The sequence below is a fragment of the Crotalus tigris genome, unplaced genomic scaffold (genome assembly GCF_016545835.1).
Source record: "Crotalus tigris isolate CLP2741 ecotype Arizona unplaced genomic scaffold, ASM1654583v1 scf7180000023658.1318691, whole genome shotgun sequence".
Classification (NCBI taxonomy): Eukaryota; Metazoa; Chordata; class Lepidosauria; order Squamata; family Viperidae; genus Crotalus; species Crotalus tigris.
The window spans coordinates 58011-85428 of NW_024100104.1; the positions used below are offsets into that span (position 1 = coordinate 58011).

The 27418-nt window shown below is 35.9% G+C and overlaps 2 protein-coding genes across 7 annotated transcripts in view; one reads left to right on the top strand and one right to left on the bottom strand.

The window, feature by feature from the left end:
• DTYMK (deoxythymidylate kinase) lies at positions 1-10008 on the top strand. Of its 5 annotated transcripts, XM_039320567.1 has the most exons (8): positions 1-508; positions 1779-1887; positions 3504-3594; positions 4480-4677; positions 4895-5073; positions 6923-7012; positions 7156-7336; positions 9102-10008. In XM_039320567.1, the coding sequence occupies exons 1-5, from the start codon at positions 379-381 to the stop codon at positions 5003-5005; spliced, it is 639 nt and encodes a 212-aa protein (XP_039176501.1). In that variant the 5' UTR covers positions 1-378; the 3' UTR covers positions 5006-5073; positions 6923-7012; positions 7156-7336; positions 9102-10008. The 5 variants fall into 5 exon arrangements, with proteins under 5 accessions (XP_039176501.1, XP_039176500.1, XP_039176502.1 ...); XM_039320566.1 differs by having other exon boundaries at positions 6923-7336; XM_039320568.1 differs by lacking the exon at positions 7156-7336.
• ATG4B (autophagy related 4B cysteine peptidase) overlaps positions 8341-27418 on the bottom strand; it is a 24332-nt gene continuing 5254 nt past the window's right edge. For both annotated transcript variants that reach the window (XM_039320558.1, XM_039320557.1), the window contains 10 exons: positions 26728-26826; positions 25834-25935; positions 22468-22540; positions 20402-20481; positions 19675-19871; positions 18864-18942; positions 15431-15576; positions 14586-14642; positions 11462-11555; positions 8341-10639 (listed from right to left, as the gene is read on the bottom strand). In XM_039320558.1, the coding sequence (XP_039176492.1) occupies positions 10566-10639; positions 11462-11555; positions 14586-14642; positions 15431-15576; positions 18864-18942; positions 19675-19871; positions 20402-20481; positions 22468-22540; positions 25834-25935; positions 26728-26826 (1001 nt within the window). In that variant the 3' untranslated portion in view covers positions 8341-10565. The remainder of the gene's footprint in view (positions 10640-11461; positions 11556-14585; positions 14643-15430; positions 15577-18863; positions 18943-19674; positions 19872-20401; positions 20482-22467; positions 22541-25833; positions 25936-26727; positions 26827-27418) is intronic.

Consider the following 27418-nt stretch of genomic DNA (forward strand, 5'->3'; position numbering starts at 1 on the left):
ATGGCCCCAAAAGACTTGGCGGTAGGTTTAGAGTTAATATTAGCGAGCCTAGAGAAGCGACGAAGCACTGGACGACCGGTTTCCGCTCTCACGCCTTTCATTAATTCGTAGTTCTTTTTAGTACTCAAGAAAAAATTCGTTCCCCGCCCCTTCCTGGATCACACTTTTTTCTTGGGAATTAACGAGTTTTTCTAGGGCCTCGTGAAAAAAAAAAAAGGTTCGCGCGCGAGCTATGCTTCCGCTTTCACCTTTTCAGCGATAGTAGAGCCGCTCTGCACGCCGGAAGAATCATTTTTATGACTGTCGAGCGCGGGAGTTGAAAATTCGGTGATCTTTTTTTCTTTCTTTCTCTCGGATAGAGACTGGAAGGGTTTATCAATGGCGGGCCGACGAGGAGCTTTGATTGTTCTGGAGGGTGTTGATCGAGCAGGCAAAAGCACACAGAGCCGAAGGCTGGTGGAGGCTCTCTGGGCAGGAGGGCACAAGGCCGAACTTCTTAGGTTTCCCGGTAAGTGGAATGCAGACCTCGGAGTGGGTACACAATGCAGGAATGGCGTCGCCCCAATTTCGTTAGAGAAAAATGATCTTAATAGAATGTCGCAGAGCAGATTGAAACTCAATGGATACAGCCTTTCAGAACCAGACAACTAGGGTTTAGATGACATCGTTGAATTTATTTTTATTTAGCAATAAAATTATAGCAAAAGAAAGAAATGATAACACTAAAAGAGTTTTGCCATGGTGCTATTGATAGGGGAAGTGTTGTGCACTGTCTGTGGTTTGTTATAATCTGTGATTAATCTATAGTTAATAAATGCTCAAAAGTAATCCTGTCCTATGCTTCTTTAAACTCCTCTTGTATTGAAATATGTGGAACCCCCATTTTCAGCAGCTGGTTCTATACAGAATATGTTTACATTTAATCATGTTCAGCATACTAGTGAAATTTTAAGCTATTTATTTATTTATTTATTTATTTATGAGACTTATATACCGCTTTTAAGTGCAAGCACTCTCTAAGCGGTGTACACCAGTAAGCAATGTATATATATATTTACATTGCCCCCAACAATCTGGGTCCTCATTTTACCTACCTCGGAAGGATGGAAGGCTGAGTCAACCTTGAGCCGGTGAGATTTGAACCGCTGACCTGCCGAACACAGTCAGCTAAAGTGGCCTGCAGTAATGTTTCATTTATTTCCACTGCAAATTATTTGGTACTTTGGTACTCATTGTTAATTGGTTCCAGGAATCGCAATGAGTACCAAAAGCAATGACTACCAAATTTTTCCCATAAAGAAACAAACAAGTTTTAGTTTGTGCATTGACTACCAAACAAACAATGAGTACTGGGACAAAATTTTCACGTCAAAATGCGTTGACTACAAAATTCGATAAGTTTCAAAGCAATTGAGTATCAAGGCACCACTGTACGTACAGTATTTCACTAAACTAATTCTCCATTAGGATCTTGTTTGCATGTTTACTTGTGTTATGGCAATAAAGAGGAAAAAAGCATATACAGCTTTATTTCTTACATTTCAAGACATGAAGTATAACTAACATGCAGTCCTAGTCATAGTCTTTGTATGTACTTATCAGTACTTTAATTGTATATTGAAATCATGCCATACTTTTTAACTGAATTTTGAGAGAAATGAAAATTATTAGATAAAGCAGTTGCATTTTATTTCAAAAGTGCATGTTTAAAAGAGAAAGAATTTGCGGACACTGAGGAAGTCTGTTATATTTCATTTTTTCCTATTTGTTTATTACAGAAAGGTCAACAGAAACTGGACAGCTAATAAGTTCTTACTTGGAAAAGAAAAACAACTTGGAGGACCACACAGTGCATCTACTGTTTTCTGCTAATCGTTGGGAGCAAGTGTAAAATAATTTTTTGTCTAGTACTAGGGGGTCCAAATAATTCTCATTAAATCCGATTTGATTTCATATTTTACTTCGGAAAAATTGCGAATGTATGACTTTCAAATATTGTCCCAAAGGTGCTTTTTCAAGAGGCAACTGGAGTTTCTGGTTTTTCTTTGAAGACGTTTTGCTTCTCATCCAAGAAACTTCTCTAGCTCTGCCTGGATGGTGGGGAATGGAAGGATTTGTATTCATTGCAGACAGCTGATCATTTGTGTTTCAAATATTGTGTTAAGTTGCAGTCGTATGGTCTGTGTAAAACAGGGGTGTCAAACTTCCGGCCCACGGGCCAGACGCATCACATGGAAGCCGTGCCCACCCCATTGCCGGCAATGGCAAAACCGTCCCAATACGTCGCAAGTTTGACATGCCTGGTGTAGAATGTCCCAAGATTCAAAATATTTTTTAGGTGCCCTTCTCAGGTTGAAGAGGCAGCTCTGATTTCAAAGAAGGAAATTGGACATAAAGTTCCTTCTTCCTAGAACATTCAAAACAACAGTAGTTCTTTTTAGAAAAAGATGAAAGGAATTTGAGGTTGGAATTTGATTATTGATATCAACCACTTGTTACTATAAACTAGCATGTAATTCAATTAGCAGAATTATTTCAAACGGTTAAGCATTATTTCTGCTTAAAAAGCAGAGTGACTTTTCTTATTTCAGAATTATGGTAAAGAAATGCTGATAGAATATTTGAAATAAAGAAATGTTATAGAATAATGAAGCAGGTACAAACTAACACGAGAAGTTTAAATTATATTGCTCCAAAAGTTTTTTTAAAATTAGATTCTAACACCCAATTAAACCTGGTACAGGTATGTACAGAATGCCATGGTAATGTAAAGAGAAGGGGACAAAATCAACTTTGAATTATAACACTGTTCCATAGGTCATAAGATTGCAACTCACTGGTGCAGTATTATATAAACTTCTCCAAAGATTTGTACTGAAATTCTTGTAAAGACTGATCTCTTTTTGTACCTTTGAGACATGTTGACACCTGGAAACTACCTGGACTAGCCCTCGCAGTTTTCTTGGCAAGGTTTTTCTTGTGGTTTGCCATTGTCTCCTTCCTAAGGCTGAGAGAGAGTAATGGCCCAAGATCACCCAGCTGGTTTCATGCCTATGGTGGACTAGAATTTATGGTCTCTCAATTTCTGGTCTTAAAACTCTGCATCAAATTGACTCTTAAAAACATAATGTAGTTTTTGAGCTATAAGTAACAAAATGAAGGCACTGAAAACTATTAGCAAACACATTTTACTGTCCTTAAACTGCCCAAGTGCCAGTGATTATATATGCTAATTTATAATTATAATTTTGAAGTCCAATTTGGTATATTATTTTCATTATATCAAAAGATGTTACGAAGCAATGCAGTCTTAAAGTAATCTATATAAAGGAGAAGGACTGAAATCTCCCATTTTGCACCATTGCATTCTTCTGGAGTTCTTCCCTAAGATGTGTGAACAATAAGCCCTCCGCCACATACTAAATGAATAGTCATGGAATGCTATTATAGTAACTTAATCTAGTTTTTATTTTTGGTAAATAACGTGCAATTCTTTTGTTCAGGCCAGCTATTAAAGAAAAATTAAGCCAAGGTGTCACTCTAATAGTGGACAGATATGCCTTTTCTGGAGTAGCCTTCACAGGTGCAAAAGAAGTAAGTAAATCAGAAATGTACTAGCCTAGCATTGTATCAATTTTTTATTTTACCCCTTCTAGCAGATAGTTTATGTCAATTTTCTGCTTGCTGATAAGATTTTTTTTTAACATATTTTACAGTGTTGCAAAGTTTTGTTATTTAGTATAAAGGCTTTGGCAGGAAATCCATTTTAATATTTAAGATGGCTTGTTGTATATGCTTACCGTAAATGCCGGCGTATAAGATGACTTCCGCGAGCGCTGAAATCGGCGCCAATGACGGGGGTCGTCTTATACGCCGAGTCATCTTATACGCCGGAAATACTGGTAGTTTCCGGCATATAAGACGACGTTCTAGGAATGCGGCCCGGCTATAAAGACGGGGGTCGTCTTATATGCCGGGTCGCCTAATACGGCGGCATATACGGTATTTGTCTTTATTTTGACTCTTGTTTCTGCTTTATTTACTGCTAAAGACAGTTATAAAATTAAATTGAATAAATTTGCATAAAATTGAAACAGCCTATTTAAACTCCCTGGGAATGTAACATTTATCCAAATATATTGGGCTACTGTTCTCAAAAGCTCCAGTCTTAGTCAAATACCTAAATATTATGGGAATTTTAGCAGAATAGACAATATCCTTGGGGAAGGATAGTAGTTGATATCACACCTCGTACTGTATGTAAAGGTCTTATGTTCAAATATTTCTACAAGATATAAACTTACATGATACAAACTTATTGGCTGAGAACAAAGTATGGACAATAGTGCTTATTGGTTGAGAACTGAAAGTATGGACAATAGTGAACAAATAGATCAATAATTTATCTTCCTACAATCTTATCAAATAGTTTTGTTTTCTTTTAACTATTTACTATATCTCTTAATTCTCTCTGAACAGAACTTCTCTTTGGAATGGTGTAAGCAGCCAGATGTGGGGCTTCCAAAGCCAGATTTGATCCTTTTTCTTCAACTGAGCACATTGGAAGCAGCCAAACGAGGAGAATTTGGAAATGAACGCTATGAGGATACGTCTTTTCAGGAGAAAGTTCTACAGTGCTTTTACCATCTGATAAAAGATAAATCTTTAAATTGGAAGGTAAGAAATTAAATATAAAAAAAAACAATTAGAATTAGGTAGTAGTACTTTGGTTTTTAGTTAACCATAAGCTGTTGGTTGTTTTAACTTTATGACAAGAAGATGAAATGAGTCATTTCTCTCTAGCTGAAAAGCTGAATTTAGGGCATTCGTTCAATTACACATTTTTCTTAGTTGAATAATATTTTATTTCTGTATGTTTTATTTTTGAATATAGTTGATTGATGCTTCGAAGAATGTAGAAGATTTGCACAAAGAAATTAAATCCCTTGCAGAAGAGGCTATGCAAGAAGCTCAGCACAAACCTCTAGGAGAACTATGGAAATGAAATTTATTTAACTCCTAAAATCAGGGCTTACTTAATCAAATTCTGCAATATTTGCATTCACATATTCTGTGAGTCTGTGTGTCTGTGTATCTATATTTGAGAGGCCAAGCACGTTTCTTTTGCTAGTCTTTACTATTTATCAGTTCTATTTCTCTATAGACTGTGGAGTTTTAGAAGAGTGAAGCTTGTCCTTTCCTTAGAGAGCAGTTCTGCAGGGTCTCACACCTGGAAAAGAAATGCGTGAATGGGATACCTTCCACTTAGATAAGACTTGAAATGTTCCATAATATAATTTTACTATAAATATATTGAATGTAATCATGTGTATGAATGCATTAACTTTTTCTCACTACAGTAAGGTTTTATGTGTGTGTGGAGTAAAATAATTTCATTTGTAATATGTAGAGTATGTCTATCAATAAAATGTTTTCAAACATGCAGTGGGCATGTTTGGCTAATGACAATAACTTGAGGTACTAACTCTGTGTGCGCGTGAGAGAGAGAGAGAGATAAGGAAGTTGATGCCACTGTTGTAACAGCTTAAAATATGGTGCCTGTATGTATAGATGCTGGTAATAATCCTCCAAGCTGACACAGAGTCTTCCAGGCATTGTTGTAGGAAGAGAACCAAGTTAGTCTTTGGAAGACAGAATCTGGTAGCATCATTTTAAATTAGCATTTTATTGTATTGTATTTGAATTAAAGCAAAATAATAAACTTTTTTGTCCCAATTGATAAGATTTTTGTCAGGAATATCTACTGAAAGTTTGAAATAGATCAATTTTGGGAATAATATCTTAATTGCTGATACATGGCCTAAATTCTAATATAATTTCTGTTCCACTTTTTTATATTCTTTCTTATTTATAACAAGCAAAGCCATAATTATTATTGAATAGCTTATTTAAATTCTTTAATATGTTAATTCTTATATTTTATTTATTTTATATTTTATGTGATCGATTTTATGTTCAAAGAGAATTTCTAAAATACTGTACATAATTTTTCCTTACAAGGCTAAATATGAATGCTATTCATATACTATTATAGAATTTTAAAAATTGTCTGTTAGACTCAAGCAGATTCTTAAAGCATTTTATTAAATGAGTAAGAATATATTGCATTACAGATGATTGTAATAATCAGCAACTAGATTCAATTAATAATTTTCCCCTCTATTTTAATTCCTTGAATTTGATTATTTACACATAATGCAACCTCTGACATTTCAACAATTAAACAGAGATTAGTTATAGATTAAAGCAATAGCAATTAGTAAATTATCTTTAATGAACATGAATTTAAAAAAAAATCTTTAACACTGTCCTGTAAGTTTCTTGCAGCATAACAGTTGAGGTGAGAAATTACCTAATTATATAAATATATTGTATGTTTTCATTGTTTTCCCAAACCCCTAAGATTAAAACAAATAGGGTTAGAACTGTCACTCATAAAATACCTTTTTTACTATTTTTAATTTCCTGTATCCTATAAAATAAATCAAATTTTATATAGTCCTATTATAAATTTTATATGACTAGTACCAATAGTAAATCTGGTTCTTCATGCTTTTTCCCTTAAATTTACCTCGGCCTTACCCATAGTCTTTCCCTTCCAATAGTCCCTCTAGTTCTAGCTTTCATTTCCCCTTCCTATGTGACTTTGAGGTTCACAAGTTCAGCCACTTCCTGGTATAAGTTCTTTGTTGCTTTCCACACCATGAATTGAGTATTTACTGTTTCTTAACTATATTTTCATACTTCTTCCCATATAACTGCCTGCTTCTCTTCTAAATATTTATTTATCTCATGTAGTTACAACTTAATTCTAATAAAAGCTAATGTTTTAATACTGTACTAAGCATTCAGAAATTTAGAGTTCATTTTAATATTTTTTGCTTTTTTGATTTACTATCAGAATCTTCTATCATCTGGAATCTTTACAGGTAGTCTTCAACTGACAACCACAATGGAGTACAAAATTTCTATTGCTAAGCAAGACAGTTAAGTGAGTTGCCCCATTTCAATATTATGTTTAGATGGAAATCCCCAAATATATTGAATTCCTTTATCAATAGGTTTAAATTCAACTTTATTGTAAAGTAGTTTGGCTACAATCTTAATAAAACAAAGCTTTCGTTTCCTCTCAAGTTTATTTCTTTCAGCTTGGATGCTTCCTGAATATTTTCATTTCCAGTACATTCATTAAAACAAGTACTGTCCTTGATTGGTTGAATTTTGCGAGCCTGCAATTTTGAACTCTGTACTTCATGTAATGTACATCTGTGAAGAGATCATGAAGTTGTATTGCTATGTAATCCATCATATCATTGTAAGCTTTTTTGCTAGTTTCATTTGTTACAAACTTCAAAATTTGCTATTTTATTTTTTATTTATTTACTATTTTAACCTCAGTGATAGCTTGCTCAATCTTTACTATATATTACAGGCATTTTTAACACTTTGTTTATAAACTTTACTTGGTGAGTAATATCTAATATTTGCCAATTCTCTCAAACATATCTATTAAATCTTTTATTAAAATAAAGGACTTTCTCTATTCCAATTTCAAGCCCAATGTAAGGACCCACTTCAATCCCACATCTTAAGAAAGCAGAACTCTTGGAAACAATTTCTTCCAACAGGAACTTTTATTAAGAGTAGTTGATAGTAGGCATAATAGACAGGATCTGGGGGATTCTTTACAATACTTTAAAGGATCCCTAAACAAACTCTACCCCACAGTTCATCCAGACGGTTCAGACTGGCCAATTCCCAGGTGGTTAGTCCATCGTGGGAAAGGGAAGATAGCATCAGTCCGTCTCCCTTTGTAGTACATGTTCCACAGCTCTTCACACCTTATTTTGGGACCGGGAAATAAGCCAGGTTCTGGATGTTTAGACTTCTTTCCTCCCCTTTCCTCACTGCCCGGTTAGGGAGAAGAAAGTTCAGAGAGATGCATATTAAAGGGGGCAATTTGTTACATTGTAATAGCCTGCAGACCCAGCCGCAATAAACAAAAGGTTACATTGTAGCGAATAGAGGAAGTGAAAGTCATAACCCCGCAGGCATATCCCCCCTCCCCCTTGGGAGTATGGCAGAATCCAGGGGAAGGTGAGATTTGGTTTTAGATCAGAGTAGATAGAAAGAAATGAAATATAAATGGATTCTGACACCCGATTTGAATTCTTGAAAACAAATGCTTGAACTGAAATATTTTGAATGACTAGATGATTTAAGAGCTTGGTTTGCATTTCAGTTTCATTGCCCTCTATTGGAAGAGGATAGCTGATTCCTTGTTTTAGCTCTTTCATTTTTTGTTTTAATTCTTTTCAATTTTTTGCAAAGCACATGCAGAACGTTTTGTATTTGGAGGAATATTTCGTTCATTTAATCAGTTAATAGTTAAAAACTATTGAGTTGGACAAAGAGCAAGGTTTTCAGCATATAGTTTTCAATGGAGGTTAAACCACTTTCCCCAAGTTCTATAGAATTCTTAGGTAACTACGTTTGTTTTTAATTTTTGTTTGTGCGTTACTCCATTGTCTGTCTTGAAAATTCCTCAAAAAGAGTGATTTGATTATGAGATACTTTCAAATTAGCACTTGCACATGGAGTGAGTTGCTCTTATTTTTCTATACTCTTGTTGGTACTTTTTTATGAATTATATATATCTGGTTTACATTTAATGTGTTTAAATTATGTTTTCAAGTTTTAAATTGTTTGTAGTTTTTAGTTCTATGTTCTTCAAATTCAGTTATTTTTCCATCAGTTTTTTAATGCTTTTTAAAAGGAAATGCTTTAATACTGTATAATATAACTAACATTCGTTTAGAGCTGTATGTGTCAATCAGTTACTCAATCCTATATAATGTTTGTTATGTCTATGCACAAAATTTAATGAGGAAACCTAAGTACTATATTCTAGATTGGGAAAGGCTATATTACAATATTTAGAATGTGTATCGTTTTTTTAAATACATAATAGAACATTTATTAGAAAGTAACTCTATGATTCTCTTTTGTCTTATTTTCAATCAGTGGTGCAGAAAAATGTACCAGGAATACAAAAGCCTTTTTAAATTTGTTTTATTCAGATACAAATTGAAAGCAGTTGATGAATGAAACACAATCTGACTATGCTCTTCTTCCAAAAGGAGAAGCAAAGTAAGCTATAACAATGACAAATAAGCATCATGGTTCAAATCTGATTTCTAGTAGCTAAATAGGCAACAGGACCTACTATATGCAGTTACTTTATAGATGGCTATAGTACCATCTGTAGTTTGACAGTTCTGCTTATAAATGCTGGCAAGAATGCTTTGTAAACATATTTGCCACTGCAACATCCATTGATTGAGCTAATGCTTGGAACTGATGGGGTTCTTGCCCGCCATTCCTATCTTTTAGAAACAGAGGAACTTTTCTGCTATTTTGGAATATAATGGGCTGGAAATCCTGGCCAGAAAGGTAATGATTTAAGGGATGAAGAATTTGCTTTAACTTTCTTTAAAATTACATATTAAGAACTGAAACAAATGAAAAACAAATAAAGACACACAATAGAAATAGCTTTGTGTGGTACTTTCAAAAGGGGAGATGAGAACACACCTTTGGCCTGAAATCGTGATTTTAAAATAGCTGTTAACGCAAGATTTGTGCCCATGTACAGTCTAAATTTTATTAAAAGGAGGAATCGGAAGCACTTTTAATTTATCAGCTAATGGATGTTTTCACCTCATTTTATGAAATAGCAGCCATATTTTTAATACAAAATAGAAAAATATCCAAATAAAAATAACAAAGCAAAATCTGAGTTACACCATTCTGTTTGTGCATTTACTGTGAGAAAAGTAACTGTCAGAGCCTTCCCTATATTATCTACTGATGTTCTCTTGTCATCTTTAGAACATATTTTAACATGTTCTGTATGATATGCTCTTGTGATTGCTAGAATGTAGAACATTATATTTTAAAAAATAAATTGCAACTTTGAAACCAAAACCATGGAAGCACTGTATTGGAGAAAATCTAAAGTACAAGTTGGAATATTTGGTGCTGTCAATCTTGAGAGAGCTTGTGGCCCCAAATAATTCAGAATATGGCCAGCTGATTAGGGAGACATAATGCAGATACCTGTCTTACAGCTGTTATGCTGGTTTTCATTTCACACTATAAAAATGGGAACAGAAGTAACAAGACTCCCTAATAATAGAGAGAACTTAGGCCAAACACTCTGAAGAGCTTTTACTATTATAGTCAAGCCTTTGTGCCTGTTCCTGTTCCTATGAAAATAATTTCCAGCTCCTAGAAAACTTTGCATCCCTTTCCCATGGATATTCTTGCACTGAGAAAGTAACTAAAGCTATTAAGGCCTTAATGACGACCCGTTTCTTGATCCCACTGCAAAAATCCACTCTGCTCCAAGGTTGCACAGAATGCTGGGGTAAATGGGAGGCAAGGATGTCAACAAGCACCTATGAAAGCTGGTAGCCCTAGGCTCTCCAAGGAGCTCCCCTCCCCCACTCAACCCAAATTGGCAGTTATTGTAGTTTCTTTTGTTAAAGTGATAAGATTTCAAAATCTTCATCCTCTGAATCAAAGAATCTTTCCAATCTGTCTGCATCAGAAGAATCTACAAGACATGAATGCTTCAGTATTACACTTAGACTGTTCCCACAACACACTTAATCATAATTAAATATAAACCATGTGAAACATCAGCTGTGATGTGCCAGAATCTGAATAATAAAAACACTTTAAGTAATGCCAGAAAGTTTAACTATTATTTTTTAGCAAATTTGAACCCGGTCTATGGTAGTTCAGTTTGCATCAGCCACAGTACATAGGTAGCATGATAATTTAGCCTTATCTATTTTCAGAGGTTTTCACAGGGATAAAAAGTATCATACAACAAAAATCCTGCAAGAGCAGCTCTGCTTTGCAGGATTTAGAAGTAATTGTTTTATAAATCACTGCATTTTATGAAATAATAATAATGTAGTGAATAAAAAGGATGACTCCCAAGACGGAAGATTCCCCTCACCAAATGTGAGTCCAGGTGAAGAAGATTGTTTTGAGAAAATGCCTCAGACAGCCACCCTCCCCAGTTTTCATGAAAATAAAAGGGAGGGAACATTTCTTAAACCTGCAGGATTCTGTTACTATACCTGTTTCAATAAATTAACTTTAGATCTGAACAATGTCTGTTTGATAGTCCAGTCTATCTGAAACAGTTGACATTACAAGATCATAGTATGGAACTGCATGTAAAAACAATCTCAATATTTCTAAAGATCAAATATCAATTTTGAAAATTGGTACTATTTCTTAGGCAATGAAGAAACAAATGCTATCATAATTATTTATCTGGAATAAAAAAATATCTCCAAATATTAAAACTCTCTTTTATTCATACAGCATTCATTCCTTCTACAACCAAATAAATGAACATTACCTGGAGTGAGATTCAAGACATCAGGACTAGAGAAGTGTGAAGGCTGATGTTCTATTAGCTCAAACATGGGAAGGGCTCCTCTAATCAGTGACAACTGTTAGAAATGTATTAAAACCAGTTATACTTCTTTGCTATCTCTAGGAGTGTCAAGCATTTGATATAAATAATACATCTTCAATTTAGTTTCACGTACAGAACAGATTAATTTCTAGTCTTTATGATTGTAAAGACTTGCTTAAAAGGTGTGAATGCACAGCATACTGCAATACTCAAAAATGTTCTTCTGAAAAGTATAGTGGTTTTACATATTTGGTATAATTCCCTTCAGCTGCCAACAATAAAAAAGAACAACATAATAAAAGCACAAGAAAATATACTGTTTTTGAGAAAGTCCATGTTTTAAGCTAATTGGAGAATGTGATTTATGACAGCTTATTGGGGGTGGGAATTGCACTTTCTTACTTTGTATGGGGGGGAAGGGAATTTAGTTTTGGGTTTAGCTATGTAGCGCCGATACTTTGTTTCCCAAATAAAATGTTCTTTAAGGGAGAATTCTGCCTCAAAGTTCTTTTGATGGGTTTTATCTATCGGAACCATGACATGTGCATTTCTCCCTAATATGCACAGTTGCAAATGCAATTTTCTTTAAATGTGCATTGTTGTATTGCAAATTACCTCTAAAAATGAGGATTAGTGCAGATGCTGGAAAACCAGGAATTTTGCTTTTATTATTATTATTATTATTATTGCTTTTATATTCATCAAATTTATATCCACTATCTCACCAAAGGAGACATTGGATGAGTTTAATTTTTTAAAACTTTTGCCCCATTCCTATAATGTACAGCTAGGTTCTCCTTCCTTTTTTCTATTAATGATTTAATATTTATTTATTTATTTATTTATGAGACTTATATACCGCTTTAAGTGCAAGCACTCTCTAAGCGGTGTACACCAGTAAGCAATGTATATGTATATTTACATTGCCCCCAACAATCTGGGTCCTCATTTTACCTACCCCGGAAGGATGGAAGGCTGAGTCAACCTTGAGCCGGTGAGATTTGAACCGCTGACCTGCTGAACACAGTCAGCTAAAGTGGCCTGCAGTAGGGAAGTTATTACTATCACAAATCAAGTCTGCATGACTTTTGAAGAAATTAGGTCATTTAGACTTTGCTCCTGTGTAATATTTTCTAGTTCCATCTTCTTTACATACCAAAGAATGTTAGCTTCTTGAAAGTGCTAGAAGTGCTACAATGAGCTAGTGTTCAAAGCTATCCTACAGATTTTAAGCTAGTAATCAATATTATTTTACAACTTCATATTTCATTGTTGGACTTTCTATCCAATTGTTTTAGTGCAACCTAAAAACCTATTTTGCACTAAATACAACTGGCATGGAAATACTGTTTCTAGCACACTACAGGATTTCTATCACAATATCCAGCTCTCCACCCTATTTTCTACATCTATTCTTGAAACTACATTCCCAAAGTTCCATGCTTAGGACCTAGTTTGACTTTAACGTGCCTTATATGAAATGCAGAAAAAGTTTGGACTTCAATCTCAAGTGAATAGGATGGATAATTGTGGCTAGCCAAGGCCCTATTAATTTTATTGAAACTTGCAATATGACTAATTGGGATATGGTTATGTCATGTTTTATCATTTAATGTTTCAGAGTTAAGATTATTTGCTTCAGGTGCCTTATGGATCACATTATTTCAAGCAGGAACTTGGGAGAATTCCCCAGTTATCATGTGGGCAGTTGTTGAGTACCTGGTGCTCACAGGCAATAGGGAATGATGCAGACACTACTCTTGATCAGCCTCTCTCTATTGGCAGATGGCCCCCTAGTGGACTGAGGAGCTCCTGGTAAGTGAAGAGGCCAAAGTAATGTCTAGAGCAGTGGTTTTCAACCTGTGGGTCGGGACCCCATTTGGGGTCGAATGACCATTTCACGGGGGTCGCCAAACAACAAAGTCCGCCATTTTTTTTCCTTAGCTGTGCTACTCCCTTTTATTCTATTGGCTTTTGAAAGCCAATAGAATAGACTCTCTTGAATAGAGTCTAATTCTATTGGCTTTCAAAAGCCAATAGGAATTGTCCAGGCTGTCTCTGCCCTGCTGAGCCCGCCAAAAGTCCCATTCTGCAAACAGTGCTGCAAGTTGTCTGCAGCGAAGGCAAGCTGTCTGGAAGTTTCCACCCCTCCCTGCTGAGCAACTACTAAAAATGTAAGTAAAAGAGGGCCAGGGGTGGGAGGTGGGGGGCTGGTGGCCCAGCCGGTGGTCGGCCTGCGCCGTCTCTGCCGCTTGCCAGCTACGCCTCGGCCGGCGCAGGGGGCGGCACCATGCATGCGTGGCGCTCCCGGGCAGGGAAAGTCCTCAACTTACGACCGGTTGGGGGTCGCGACATTAAAAAGGTTGAGAACCATTGGTCTAAAGAGCATGAAGAGGAATTTATTTTCCTCTTTGATTGTGTTGGTGAGCTGTTGGCCAGTGATCTTGTTTAAGGTAACTAGCTCTCTTCTTGGGAGATGGTGGAAGATAGATTTTCCACCCAGCTACTAGGACCAGTTTGCATAGTACATTATACATAAAAGTTAGGCATTAAACATTCAATTTCCTATTTTTTTAACAGTTTTTTCCCAAATTTCGTGTCTCTTCATGGGTGGAACAAACAAATAATTCCATGGTAAGCATCAATAAGCTTTGAATCTGGTTTACCAGATTCTTCAAGTTAACAGAAGCACTTTTATTTAGACATTTCCCATATTTTATCACTTTTAAAAAACAAATATTCCAATGGGTATCTCCGAAGGACAAAATAATGAAGGAGATAAAACATTGTCAATATCAAATACAGCCCACAGATTCATCTATCCTACTATAATAAAATGCTAATAATTAGGCAATCGAGAAAAGCTATAAGCTCTAAGAAAGATATCTAACAGCTAACATAAGATGACATTGGCAACAGATACCTTGACAAGATTAGTGTACTTTTTAAAATAACTCTTCAGTTTGAATTCTTCCAAATGCATTCATTTTTATATTTTAAAAAAAATCAGATGTTACCCTAGTCATAAGTTCTGGCATTTTTACAAAAAAAGCTGCATACAAACCTTCTTGATTTGCTGGCACCAGTCACTGAAGTCGTCTTCTTTTTTGCAGAAGAATCCCTATAAAGAAAAGGCAATAGTTTTATTATTCTAAAACAGATTCAAATTAAGAAGACTCCTATTAGATAAGTCAGGGGTCCTTCTGCAGCATTCAATATTACAGAGTGACCAATAGGTCTATTTGGAAAGCTCACAAGCTTGGAGGGCAATATGAATTCCCGGTAACTAACATTTAAGGCCTGCTGCCTGTGATTCAGCAGATAATAAATAACCATCCACATTAGAAGACACTGATAGCCTGATTGTCCATCAACTTGACCAGGTTTCCTCTAAAACCACCCCAATATATTGCCATTATATTAACAGGGAGAAAATTCCATATTTAGTTAGATTCTGTATGAAATTATGTCTCTCCTGAATCTCCCTACATTACATTTCAATGGATGATCTTTACTTGTAATATCAACACAATATAAACAATATGGCATCTGACCATTCATTACACAACATGTACAAAGATTTGTCTAGGATACCTGTCTCTCTTCTGTTACATTGTAATCTGAAAGCCTCAACTATTGTAATCTGGAAATAATTATTTCTCATGCTTCAGAACAGGAATATATCTAATCTATGCAATGAAAAGGGAGAGCACAACATTATATCTTCATAAAGAGAGGAATCAGTAGCTAACTAGAGCAGGGGTCTGCCACCTTGACAACTTTAAGGCTTGTGGACTTCAGCTCCCAGAATTCCTCAGTTGTCAAGGTGGCAGACCCCTGAACTAGAGGATTGTCCAAGATCATAGCACTCCCTTGATAGGAAAGTGAACTTCAGGTATGCATACTCACTACTGCAATAGAAGGATCCAGTTCTGCAATGCTCATTCTGCAAGGCGGATGCTGGCAATGAAAGCTTTCATCAGAGATGTGGTAACTGTCTACAAGTTCCACTGCAGGCTGAGTAGTATGCGGGTCAAGATAGATTAGTTCTTCACCTAAGCAAAGATCAATGGAAAGATCAGTATCTATAAGCTCCTTAATATTATCAGTAAACTCTACGCGAGACATATCCATGGGAAAGTTACAAGAGTACCTGCAGAAGAGCAAGCCGCTTTGGAGAAGGTCACTTTACAACTGACCAATGCCTCATACTTGAACATCTTATTGAGAAATAGAGCCCCTTGAGAGTAGTATCTCTTCCCTGCCTTTATCTTGATTCCATGTCTCAGACAAAACTATCATAAAAGGTGTACAATACCATCACTGATCACTGACTGTTACTTCTTATTCATGAACCATGAGAAAATATCATTCTAATGCTATATGTTATGTGCAAGGATATTTGGCAGTACCCATTCCAGCTGCCAAGGCTGTAAAACAGAACTGCATGTCAGCACCCCTTGTATTTAAACTCTATTTAAATGAAGTGGTAGATTGGCTTGGCAATCTGAATTTCCAACCAGCCAAACATAGAGAGGCATATTGCTATTCTGTTTATTTATTCAGTCAATTATTCATTCAGTTAGAATACTTGGTAGAACAAGAATAAAGCTGGAAGATACCTTGGAGGTCTTCTAGTCGAGCCCCCTGCTCAAGCAGGAGAACCTATACCATCTCAGACAGGTGAATATCTAGTCTCTTCTTAAAAATCTCCAGTGATGGAGCGCACACGATTTCTGGTTGATTGTCCTGTCAGGAAGTTTCTCCTTAATTCCAGGATGCTTCTCTCTTTGATCAGTTTCCAACCATTGTTTCTCGCCCTTCCCTCTGGTACTTTGGTGAACAACGTGACCCCATCTTCCTTGTGGCAGCCCCTCAGATACTGGAATACTGCTATCATGTCTCCCCTATTTCTTCTTTTCTTTAGACTAGCCAAACCCAAGTCCTGCAGCCGTTCTTCGTATATTTTAGTCTCTAGGCCTTTGATGATCTTAGTTGCTCTTCTCTGAATTTTTTCCAAACTCTCAACATCTTTTTTGTGACATGGTGACCAAAATTGGCTGCAGTATTTCAGGTGTGGTCTTACTAGGGTTTTATAAAGCGATCTTGATTCTATGCCTCTGTTTATACAACTCAGGATTGTATTAGCTTTTTTGCTTGCTACTGCACACTATTTATAGTCAAGTGATCGTCCACTAGGACTCCAAGGTCCCTCTCACAGTTGCTGCTTTTAAGCCAGGTCTCGCCCAATTTATACTTGTACCTTTGATTTTTCCTGCCTAAATATAAAACTTTATTTTTCTCCACATTGAAACTCATTTTGTTGGGTAGGACCCATTGTTCAAGCTTGTCTAGATCTTTTTGGATCCTGAGTTTGTCTTCTGGGATGTTGGCTACTCCGGTCATCTGCAAATTTGATGAGTTCCCCTTCAATTCCCTCATCTAAGTCATTTATGAAGATACTGAAGCAGTAATCCTCTCAAGGACCCCTATTGGACTTAAATGCTTTTGTACAACTAAATAAAAAAGAACCAACTGGAAATTAATTACAGTGCCCCCCCAAAATTACTGCATTTGCCAATTGACCCAAAAGGTTCTCCAAGTCTATCAACAACAATGCCACTGAACAAGTGCTTTGCTTTAAATACCTAGCAGAAGTCCTCCAAGATAATGGAAAGAAAATGGCTGATGCTAATTATGTTACACAGAATGCACATAAAAGCGCAGTGGATATTTTAAGATTTTACTAGTAAAGGCCAATATAAACGCTTGCAAGCATCTAGCATAATTACTATGTGGGGCACAGTTTGGAACATTCTTCAATCTTTCTTCATTGGAAGAAATCCAGTCCAAATTTCTAAGGGCAATTTTTGAGTCCTCCACTGTATCTCTAATGCATATGGGGCTGGAATGGCAAGTGTGGAGACCAGAATGTGCAGACCACATTAAATTACTGGCTGAAGTCAACACTTCTTCCATCAGGCTTAGGACAGATTTCAAAGCAAGTAGAACCAAGCAAATTCACAAGTTTTTGCTCCTATGACTTTCACTTTGCTACCTAATTTTATTTAGGTTATGAACAAGTAAGAGCAACATTTAAGAAGCAACTGAACCATCAAATCAATGCTGTTAATACTTCTGTTTCTTATGGCTAATAAGAGATATATGAAATATTATGTAAATGTTCTAACTCAGAGAAGGGTTTTCACTCCAGTCTTATGTAATGCTCTCCCCTCAGCATTGCTAGAAGAAAGATGTAAGCAAATACTGTATCTGCCGTGACAATGCCCTTGGACGCAGAATAGGTTGAAGCATGTTCTCCTATATTGACATTTCTGCAGTACTCTTATTCCACTTTTGAACAACGTAATAGGATTTACTAACATGTGCAATTCCTGCTTTCTGACATTGTTCTGGCAGTTATTGAGTGAATCATTGGTTGTTAAATGAATTTGGCTTCTACCATTCCTCATCAGAAGTCAACTGGGAAAGTTACAAATGATGATCACATGATCCCAGGACAGTGCATGCCAGTTGCCAAGTGCCCAAATTTTGTTCCCATGACAACGGGGATGCTTCAACAGTCTTTAAGTGTGAAAGATAATCATAAATCACTTTTTTGCATGTCAATGTAAGTTCAAACAGTTACTACCGTGTTTCCCAAAAAATAAAAATCGGTCTTATATTAATTTTTGCTCCAAAAGATGCATTAGGGCTTATTTTCTGCTTAGGGTTTATATTCTGGGAAATTCAGTTCTAAATGCCCCCGTCTGGCTGACAATCTTAACTCGGACTTATTTTGGGGATAGGGCTTATATTACGAGCATCCTGAAAAATCATGCTACGGATTATTTTCCAGTTGGGTCTTATTTGGGGGGAAACACGTAAATTTGAGGACTACCTTCAATTGTGTGGATGTAATTCTGTGTTACTATAAAACTTGTTATATAATCTTAAAAAGTCTCCAAAAGCTAAAGATTGTCAATCCACTTTATCATAGTACAGGCTGAAAACAAAATTCAATATATTTTTGCATGCTCATGTAAGAATAAAGAAATTACCTTTTTACAGATCAAAGTTTGAGGGTATATAGATTTTAGAGATGACTATGTTTGAACAAAAACAGATGTTTCCTACATAATATAAACAGAAACTTAAGACTCCCCAGGGTGCATCCTCTTAAGAAGAATGCTTGAACATATGTCAATAAATAGCACTAAGCCTTGATCAGCCTATCTTGGCTCACAGCAGCTGGTTTGCACTTGAGAAAATGGTTTGAAATATCTTACAGACCATACTCATTAATACCGGTATATTCAGCATACATGCAGCTTAAACTTACCAACATATCCAATGAAATAATGAGCACTATTGGGTTTTCCTCCAATCACACCTAACGACTGAGGCATCATAAAGCAATGCTGGAAAGTAATTAATGCACAATTAAGCACAGTGGAAAACAACAGCATCACAATAAAAAGCATTACACAGCTATTCAGAATAGTTCTTTTATACCTATCCACTGAACATTCAAACAAGTTAATTCAGCACTGGCCATTTTTAAGACAAGAAACCAAAGGGGGAAGTCATTTACAGTGCATAGTTTTCATAAAATAACAGTGTCAAAGCTACTTTATATAATTACTAAACTCCAACAAAGGATGACTGACAATGGTAGTATGAAATGCTTGGCTCCCTACACACAATACCCACCAGCACAATTCTATACACAGTATTTACTCAAAACTAAGTCCTATTCTCAGGCAAATGTTTATACAAGTTTGTAGTTTAATCATATTAATTAGTCAGTGAAGAAGCAATTGCTCAGAATTAGCTCAGAGAAAAATATATGCCCTTGAATTATTAAATAGAACTAGGATGATCACAAATGTGCATTAGGCACCTGCATATACAAATCACTGCAAAAGCAGTAAAACAATTCTATCCATTCAGAGTGAGCTGCTCTAATGACCGTTCTGGATAGCACAGTTGAACATGGAGATCATATATTTCAGACATTCTGAGCTTATAATGAATTTAATCTTGGCACACTATTTCTGTTGTATGAATATGGTCCACAATTATGAATATTAAAAATGCATACACCGAACCACCCGGTTTCAGATATCCAGGTAGTTAAAATTATTTTATACCTTCAGTGTTTCAATATAGGCTTCATTGATGTCTGTGAGACCAAGGCGAAGAGGTATCAGCAGCACTAGTGGCTTCCAAAGCAATAAACAGTCTGTAGATTCATCTCCATCTGGATAACCATTAGAAAGAAAATCTGATTCTGCAGAAGGAAATGCTGAGGCTCCGGGACATGGAGAGTTGGGCTTGCATAACCTTCCTGCCAAAAGATGAAAAATAAGCAGAAAGAGCCTTATGCCCATATAGTCTAATTTACTGTTGACCAGCAAATAGAACTACATACAGTACATCTACCACATATTACTTACATCTATTATTGCTAATATAATTTTTATTTTATTGTACTGGAAATATTTATAATCAACATTTCAAAGCCTGGAAGCAGGTTCTTCCACACATCTGTTGCTATTCTATCATAAAACTGCAGAAGTAAAACTTTATTTTTCATAAGTAGAAAAGATCTGAATATTCTAGCTTTGAGAGCTCAACAATTCAATTTTTTCCAGATATAACAGTAAATACTTAAATATAAAATTGCGCTATTTCCGAAATCCACCTCTAACAACAGTACCAATAAAAACTTACTCAAACCAATCTATTAGAGATATGATACACTGCAACAGGATCCTGTAAACCTAATGTCTTATGGCTCCTAAACCCAATTATCTTAAAAACCATATCCCTTCAACAATAGGCACATACTTTTATAAACAGTTCAATGATACTTACTTATTTCCTCTATCACAACAGTGTTGTCCATGGCTATGTGCACTGCCAAAGAACTCCATGTATCAAATGTGGCAAGTTTTCTAAGGATAAAAATTAAAGACAGACATTTAAATGAATAAGGTGCACATTAAAGACAGACATTTAAATGAATAAGGTGCACATTAGAAAGTCACCAAGGGCAATCATACCATCCGGGACAATATCAGTGAATCAACCCAACATCCCAAGTTTTAATCTGTCATATTTTTAATAAAGTACACAAAATGATAAAAAGTTATAAAGAGAATTTAAATATGTATTACAAATTACCTGCATTCTTCTTTTCCATACAATTTTATAATACTTAATTTTTTATAATTTTGACCAACACAGAAGAAAGAGCTTATAGAGAACAGGACTTCCCACCTATGGTTAATATATTGTTATAGTCATTCAAAGTACCTTGACTCCTGATGAGATGCTGCTTTCTTGGCAGTATTTTGAAAACGGTTTCTCAGTACCTTTTTTTTCCCCCAGAACTCAATTCTCCCTATTTCTAGTCTAGCGTTTTTAACTACTATACCAAATTTGTTCTATTTGTAATGCTATCAATATTTATTTATATAGTGCAATTGATGTATATAAAACTTTTTTAAAAAAACAGAATAATTATACTCTTTCAAGGGTCTTTTGAGCTAAAAATATTGTTTTCTTCATTAGACAAAAACTTATTTCCTGCTTATGATCTTTGTGTGTGTGTGTGTGTGTGTGTGTGTGTGTGTGTGTGTGTGTGTATGATGCTGAATCAGATAAGTGTTTGGCCTGAACAAGCAGGTCACAGAGAAGGGGTGAGAAAAACAGGCAGAAGAAAGGTATAATCAATATTATAGGAGTTACATGAACTTAATTTTAACATTTCAGTACAATATTGAGTCTCAGTGGCTTTTCTAAAATTCTTGGAAATAGTGAACTATATGGAATATACATATTGGTAGCATTTGAAAAGCTATTCATTCTATAAATTGCCCAGACAACTATGTTTCAAGGCATGATATAAAGGGAAAGCTAAACATAAACATATAATTGGCATAATAGCTTGCATAAATTCCTCTAGCATGAAGACAGAATAAATGAACATCATGAGACAGAAACTCTAGTGATATCCAATTAACGGTCTACAAGAAATAGTATCTCAGTATATTGATGACAATTAGCTCAAACTGTGAATTATCTTTCCAGCAGTCTTCATGTTGGCACTAATATAGAAGACAAAATTGAATCTTCTGAGCCCCTCCCCCACAAATAGGCCCATTCCCAAGGAAAACCTTACAATACAGTATCACTTTATTTCCTCCCAGAGAGACTGAAACGGAAGTACCAGATGGAACTTTCAACCTCCAGCTATCATAAGCACTCCAACAAGTTACTGTGGTCAACAATATCAAAATTCACAGAAAGATCCAATAGAATCCTATTCCCTCTCTCTCTTTCCTAGTACAGAATATCCAAAAAAAGTGATCGAGACCATCACCACATGTAAACCGGAGACGAAAGGATCAAGGAAAACTATCTCATTTAATATTCCTGAAATTACAAGGCTACTGTCTTCTCCATCAGTTTGTCTTAATATAAAACTAATCTATCGTTGTCAGGATAGAACTGCTTGAGGCTGAGGAACGTTTTTCTAGGCAAGTAGTAATATTAACAGAATGAAAACCTGTTATCGACTTCCTCACAAAACAAGTAATGAAACTAATTCAGACAGATATTAATAGATAGTGTGATAAGATTCTCTAGGTATAGCTCTACCCTAAGTAACATTAAGCCTAGCACAAAACCGAGCAAATATGGCTGCAAAGAATAATACAATTGCTGAGGGGGGTTCGGGGCACAAGCTAGAACATCTGGAAAATTGGTCAACTACCCACAAACTCTAGAAATCTCCCATGGAATTTAATATCTAGACATAGAATTTTGGAAACATGCAGAGTAGAAATTCAACTTTAAAATTTCTTTGGGGTAGGTAGTTATTTAATTGCTTTATTTTATATCTAAAACCATAACTGTTGGAGCTACTGAATACTTACTTGAGTACCTGTGCAACTGTATTTGGTCCATACCATTGGCCTATGGATTTGCCTTCTCCAACTCCCATCTGGGCTGCAACAAACACATTATAATTGCTCCATAGTATCATTCAGGATTACTTCTTAATCACTTACAAAACTTAATTGGACAAGTATTTAGACTTCTTAAGAGTATTGAACTAAAGTCCTATTAAAAATGTGAAATATTTCAAATTATAACTTACCTACCTAGCAGAGAACACTGGAGAAATGTACTACAGTAATTTTTTGGAAAATCACACATAATTCATCAGGGAAAATCTTTCTACCTTGTCTGGAATACGAAATCCCCCTAAGGCTTCAAAACAAGAACAAATAATTCCAGGCATATTAGTCTATTGCAATGTTTGTCAACCTTAGTAACTTTAGGAAGTCGGGATATCAACTCCCAGAATTTGGGAAACTGAAATCCACACATCTGAAAATTGCCAAGGTTGAGAAACATTGATTTATTGCCATCCCTTGCTACTATAAAATCGTTATGCTCATTAGGGCAAAGATTTTTTTTTTCTTGGGGAGCATTTAAAAATCTGATCTCTGAGGCTGCAAGCAAAATGTCTGGCGAAATGATGATCTTGCTGAGGGAACATAGCTGAAAACTGTTGGCCTTTTTCATTTGTTGAGATATGGAAGAATTTTAATGGTTGGAAATATATAGGTGAAGCCTTGCAAAGATGTAATTCTTTAAAAAGTGAAAAAAAAAGTAGTAATACCTTATTTTGCCATTTTTGGTGCAATCTGGGGGCTATACATTCCAGATTATGAGTTTTAATGTGAATGGCTCATTCTGGTGCAGGACAACAACCTATTCTGAGAGATGTTCCCACTGAGTAGAAATGCAACTTCTCTCTTTAGTATCCAACACAGAACATGTTTTCCTGTATTCTCCATTAATTCCTTTAAGATAAAATGCCATCTTTTCTCATTATGGATCCTTAAGTCCTTCAGTCATTTATTTCTCTTCGTGATTGCTAGTAAAGTTAAAGGATTCTGCATCAGATAAAAACATATCTAAAACTAATGTCTCAACAGATTTTTTCAAAAATGATTCTCACAGCAAGAGATTATTCTCCATAGAGAGAAAAAACAGACAAAATTGTGACAAAAAAGCCTTACATAATAGAAGTCACTTCGGCAAAATTATTAAATAGCTATTGTGAACAAATTGCTAGTTTAAAATGAATCTTAACTAAAATGTCTTGCTGTATCTTTTTCAAAGAAGACTTTATTATCTAGAACTAAGCATCAAAGTAAAGGGGGGAAAAGAGGGATAGAAGGAAGGAGCTTGCATGTCGTAAGAAACTAAGAAAAAGGGGAAAGAATATAATAGATCTGAAGGAAGGAGGTCTGATATTGTATAGGGAAATGGTAAAAAAGTACAGACTAGGAAGGGAAGGGAAGATTTGAATGGACAGAAGAAATAAACTGGCAATTTCTGGTTACTGTACCTAGATGTATATGAAAGTAATTACATTATTATTTCTTTATTAAACAAAGTTTAATAAACTTTAATAATATGACTACTCATCTAGCAGAAAGAACTGCAGTAGCAAAAAAAAATTGCAATACTATGAGAGTAAAAAAAAAAAACATTTAAAACAAAAAACAATGTTGTGGCCCCAATAAAATGCATCCATTAATAAACCACCCCATATGAGCTGAATCAACATATTGGCATCAATGCCGGAATGGGGAAAACCATGTTCCCCCTGCTTTCCTAAAGGCCGCCAGAGTTGGGATCATCCATATCTCTGGAGGGGAAGATGTTCCCTAAGACAAGTACCATCGGGAATAATCTGGTCCTAAGCTAGGCGGGGATTTAAAAGTGACATCAGCACTTTGAATTGCACCGGAAGCCTGCTGGGAGCCAGTACAGCTCATACAAGAGAAGTGTTACGTGAGTATACCACCTTGCACCCACCAGCTACAGCTTTGAAATCCATAGATTAGTAGCAGTAGAGTATTTTACTCCAATGAATGGTGACAATGGAAGAGGCAGGAATGAGTTTTAGGAAAAATGAATGAAATTATTTTGTTAAGTGACATGAATGGATGGGTGGGAATAAAAGAATGCAAAAGGAACAGGCAACTGGGCCATTTGGAGACCAAAGAATGAATGCGAATAGTGGCTATTTAGCAAGTATTTGCTTAGGAAAAAGTTTGTTTCAAATGGATAGTTTAAGGCAGAAGGCTATTCATGCATGACTGATTTTATTAGATTGTTTATGGTGAAAGATTAGAGAATGAGTGAAAGATAGAATGGTGATAAAGAGATTCTGTATATAAGGCAAACCATTTTTTATTGTGTCAGGAAGGAATCTTTGGAGACAATGGTCAAGAAATAAAAGAAAAACAGTGGAAAAAACCAATGTACCATGACTGAGGAAAAGAAATGGAATTCATTTCTAATTTGTATAGCAGTTGGCTTTTATACAATTAAGTTTTATTCTGAAATGTCTTGTTCCTAGATAATAGCAATAGCACTTAGACTTATATACCACTTCACAGTGCTTTACAACCCTTTCTAAGTGGTTTACAGAGTCAGCATATTGCCCACAATAATCTGGGTCTTCATTTTACTGACCTCGGAAGGATGGAAGGCTGAGTCAATCTTGAGCCAGTGAGACTCAAGCCTGCAATACTGCATTCTAACCACTGCTCCACTACGGCTCCTTAACCTAAATAACCTAGATCAGTGGTGGCGAACCTATGGCACGCATGCCAGAGGTGGTACTCAGAGCCCTCTCTGTTGGCACGTGCGCCACCGCCGCCAGCAGCAGGTCCATCAGGCTGCCGCCGCCACCCAGAGCAGGAGCCCTGCCTAACACAAAGGAGGCAAAGCGGCCGACTAGCAAGCTTGAGTAGAGGTGGTAGAGCAGAGGTTACCAACCATTGTCGATTGGTGGACTGGAAGAAAAGGGAGGGGGAAACATTTTACATGCGTGCATGCACGCAAGGGGCCACGAGCATGCACGCGCTGCAAATGGGGTGGGGTTAGTGCCTGCGTGATACTCGTTAGCCCTGCTCCGTTCTTGCATGGTATCTGCACCCCGCGGCCTTGCAGCACAGTGGCCCATTTTTGTGCCCCCCGGTTTTTGCATGCCAGAGGCAGCACTAGTTTCTACATTACTGTTTCCCTAACTCAATTTCTAATAATAAAACAGATAGTAATTTATACTATATTTGCAAATGGACATATTCTCATATGGAAACATGAATTTTAAATAGGCTACCTAAACTAATAAACTCAGAACCTTTCTACTTCTATTAAAGAGGAAGATACAGATTGAAGCATTTGATTGCCCACAATGCTGGTAATCATCTTACCTATTTGGTGGATTGAGTAGTAACTGTCCTTTTTATCAATGAAAGCATTGAGAACATTGTAATAGTTGTCTATCTGTTTCTTCCCTTTCATCCACCTCCAATCTAAGAAACAAAAGGCAATGCTAAAAAAACAAAAGAAAATCAACTGCCACCTTTACATTTTCAAGGTATTCATACCAAAATAATCAGCCTGCTTTAAACAAATCCTTTCTAATACAAAAGATGGATGAATATGGTCTGAAACTGCTTGAAAAGATAACTTCAAATACAATCTGCATGTAAAATGACAAACATTTTTCTGCTATTTTTATTGTATTTCACAATCAACACTACCAATATTTAATTTCTATGGAAAAATGTATGTTCAAAATATAGTTTACACTGCAAGAAGTAAACTGATCTAATCATCAAACATATCAATTACCACAGCCCTTTTAGTCATGAGAAGAGTTGTCATCATATCTGTGCTGGTGGCACTTTCAGAGTGAAAGGATTAGCCGGTGACATCACCATTGTTCAGGAGATGCCCGATTGGAAGGCCTTTTCATGTCCCCATTAACGGGCCCATCAAAGTGGTACCTATTTATCTACTTGCGTTTTTACACACTTTGAAACTGCGAAGTCAGCTGGAGCGAATGATAAGAGCTTAATTACACAGCAGCACTCAGCATTTAAACGCAGACTTCGTGATTGTCAACCCAGTGTCCTAATTATCTTATTCCCATGATAAGAATTATAGATTTTGATGCTACCAAGGGGAACTGGAATATATGCAAATAGGCCTGCTTCAGTATGCATTCCTTTACAATGAAAAACACCTTTATGCCGGACCTTGTGTTGAACATACGGAGCATCCTGATTTTGCATTATAATTGTCACAGTAGTGCGACTTACCTCTGCCTAAATGCCTGCCAACCAAAGCCTGGGCAAAAATCATCTGGCCACATCTTAGCATACAACCCCAACCAGTGTCAGATGTCGGACCTGTTCCCCCTGCAGCCATAAACAGATAACACAAACCAAAATTTTTGACAATTAATCACTAATAATTTGAAGCATTTGAGTTTTATGATGTACCTGAATAAGATTGGGAGGGACGGGGGGGGGGACGGACAGAAGTCAAAATGATTGTAAATATAAATATGCTGCTCTGATGTTATACCCTTCGGAATATAAGGGAACATGCAACTACATACTGTATACAGGGTTATATCCTATTGAATGTGGCTAATACTTTGTTTCCTTCTCTTGTGTTGTTGTCTACTCATCAAGTCAGTAAATTAGAGAGGAAAATAAAAAGAGAACATAAATATACACAGTTTAGAAAAAGATGTTATTAAATATAAATCTATGTGTATATGGTTATAATTTTAAAGTTTCCTAACCATTTCAAAAAATATGATCAATTCCTATATATTAATACTTATAGATGAATAATTAAGTCCCAAAATATTAGACATGACATTTTTTAAATATGCAGCCCAAGTGCACTATGGTTATTTAAAACATGAATTTTACATACTTTTCAGCCTCTATGTTTATATGCAGGAACAACAACTATATGAGAATTTTAAGAAAGACAGAT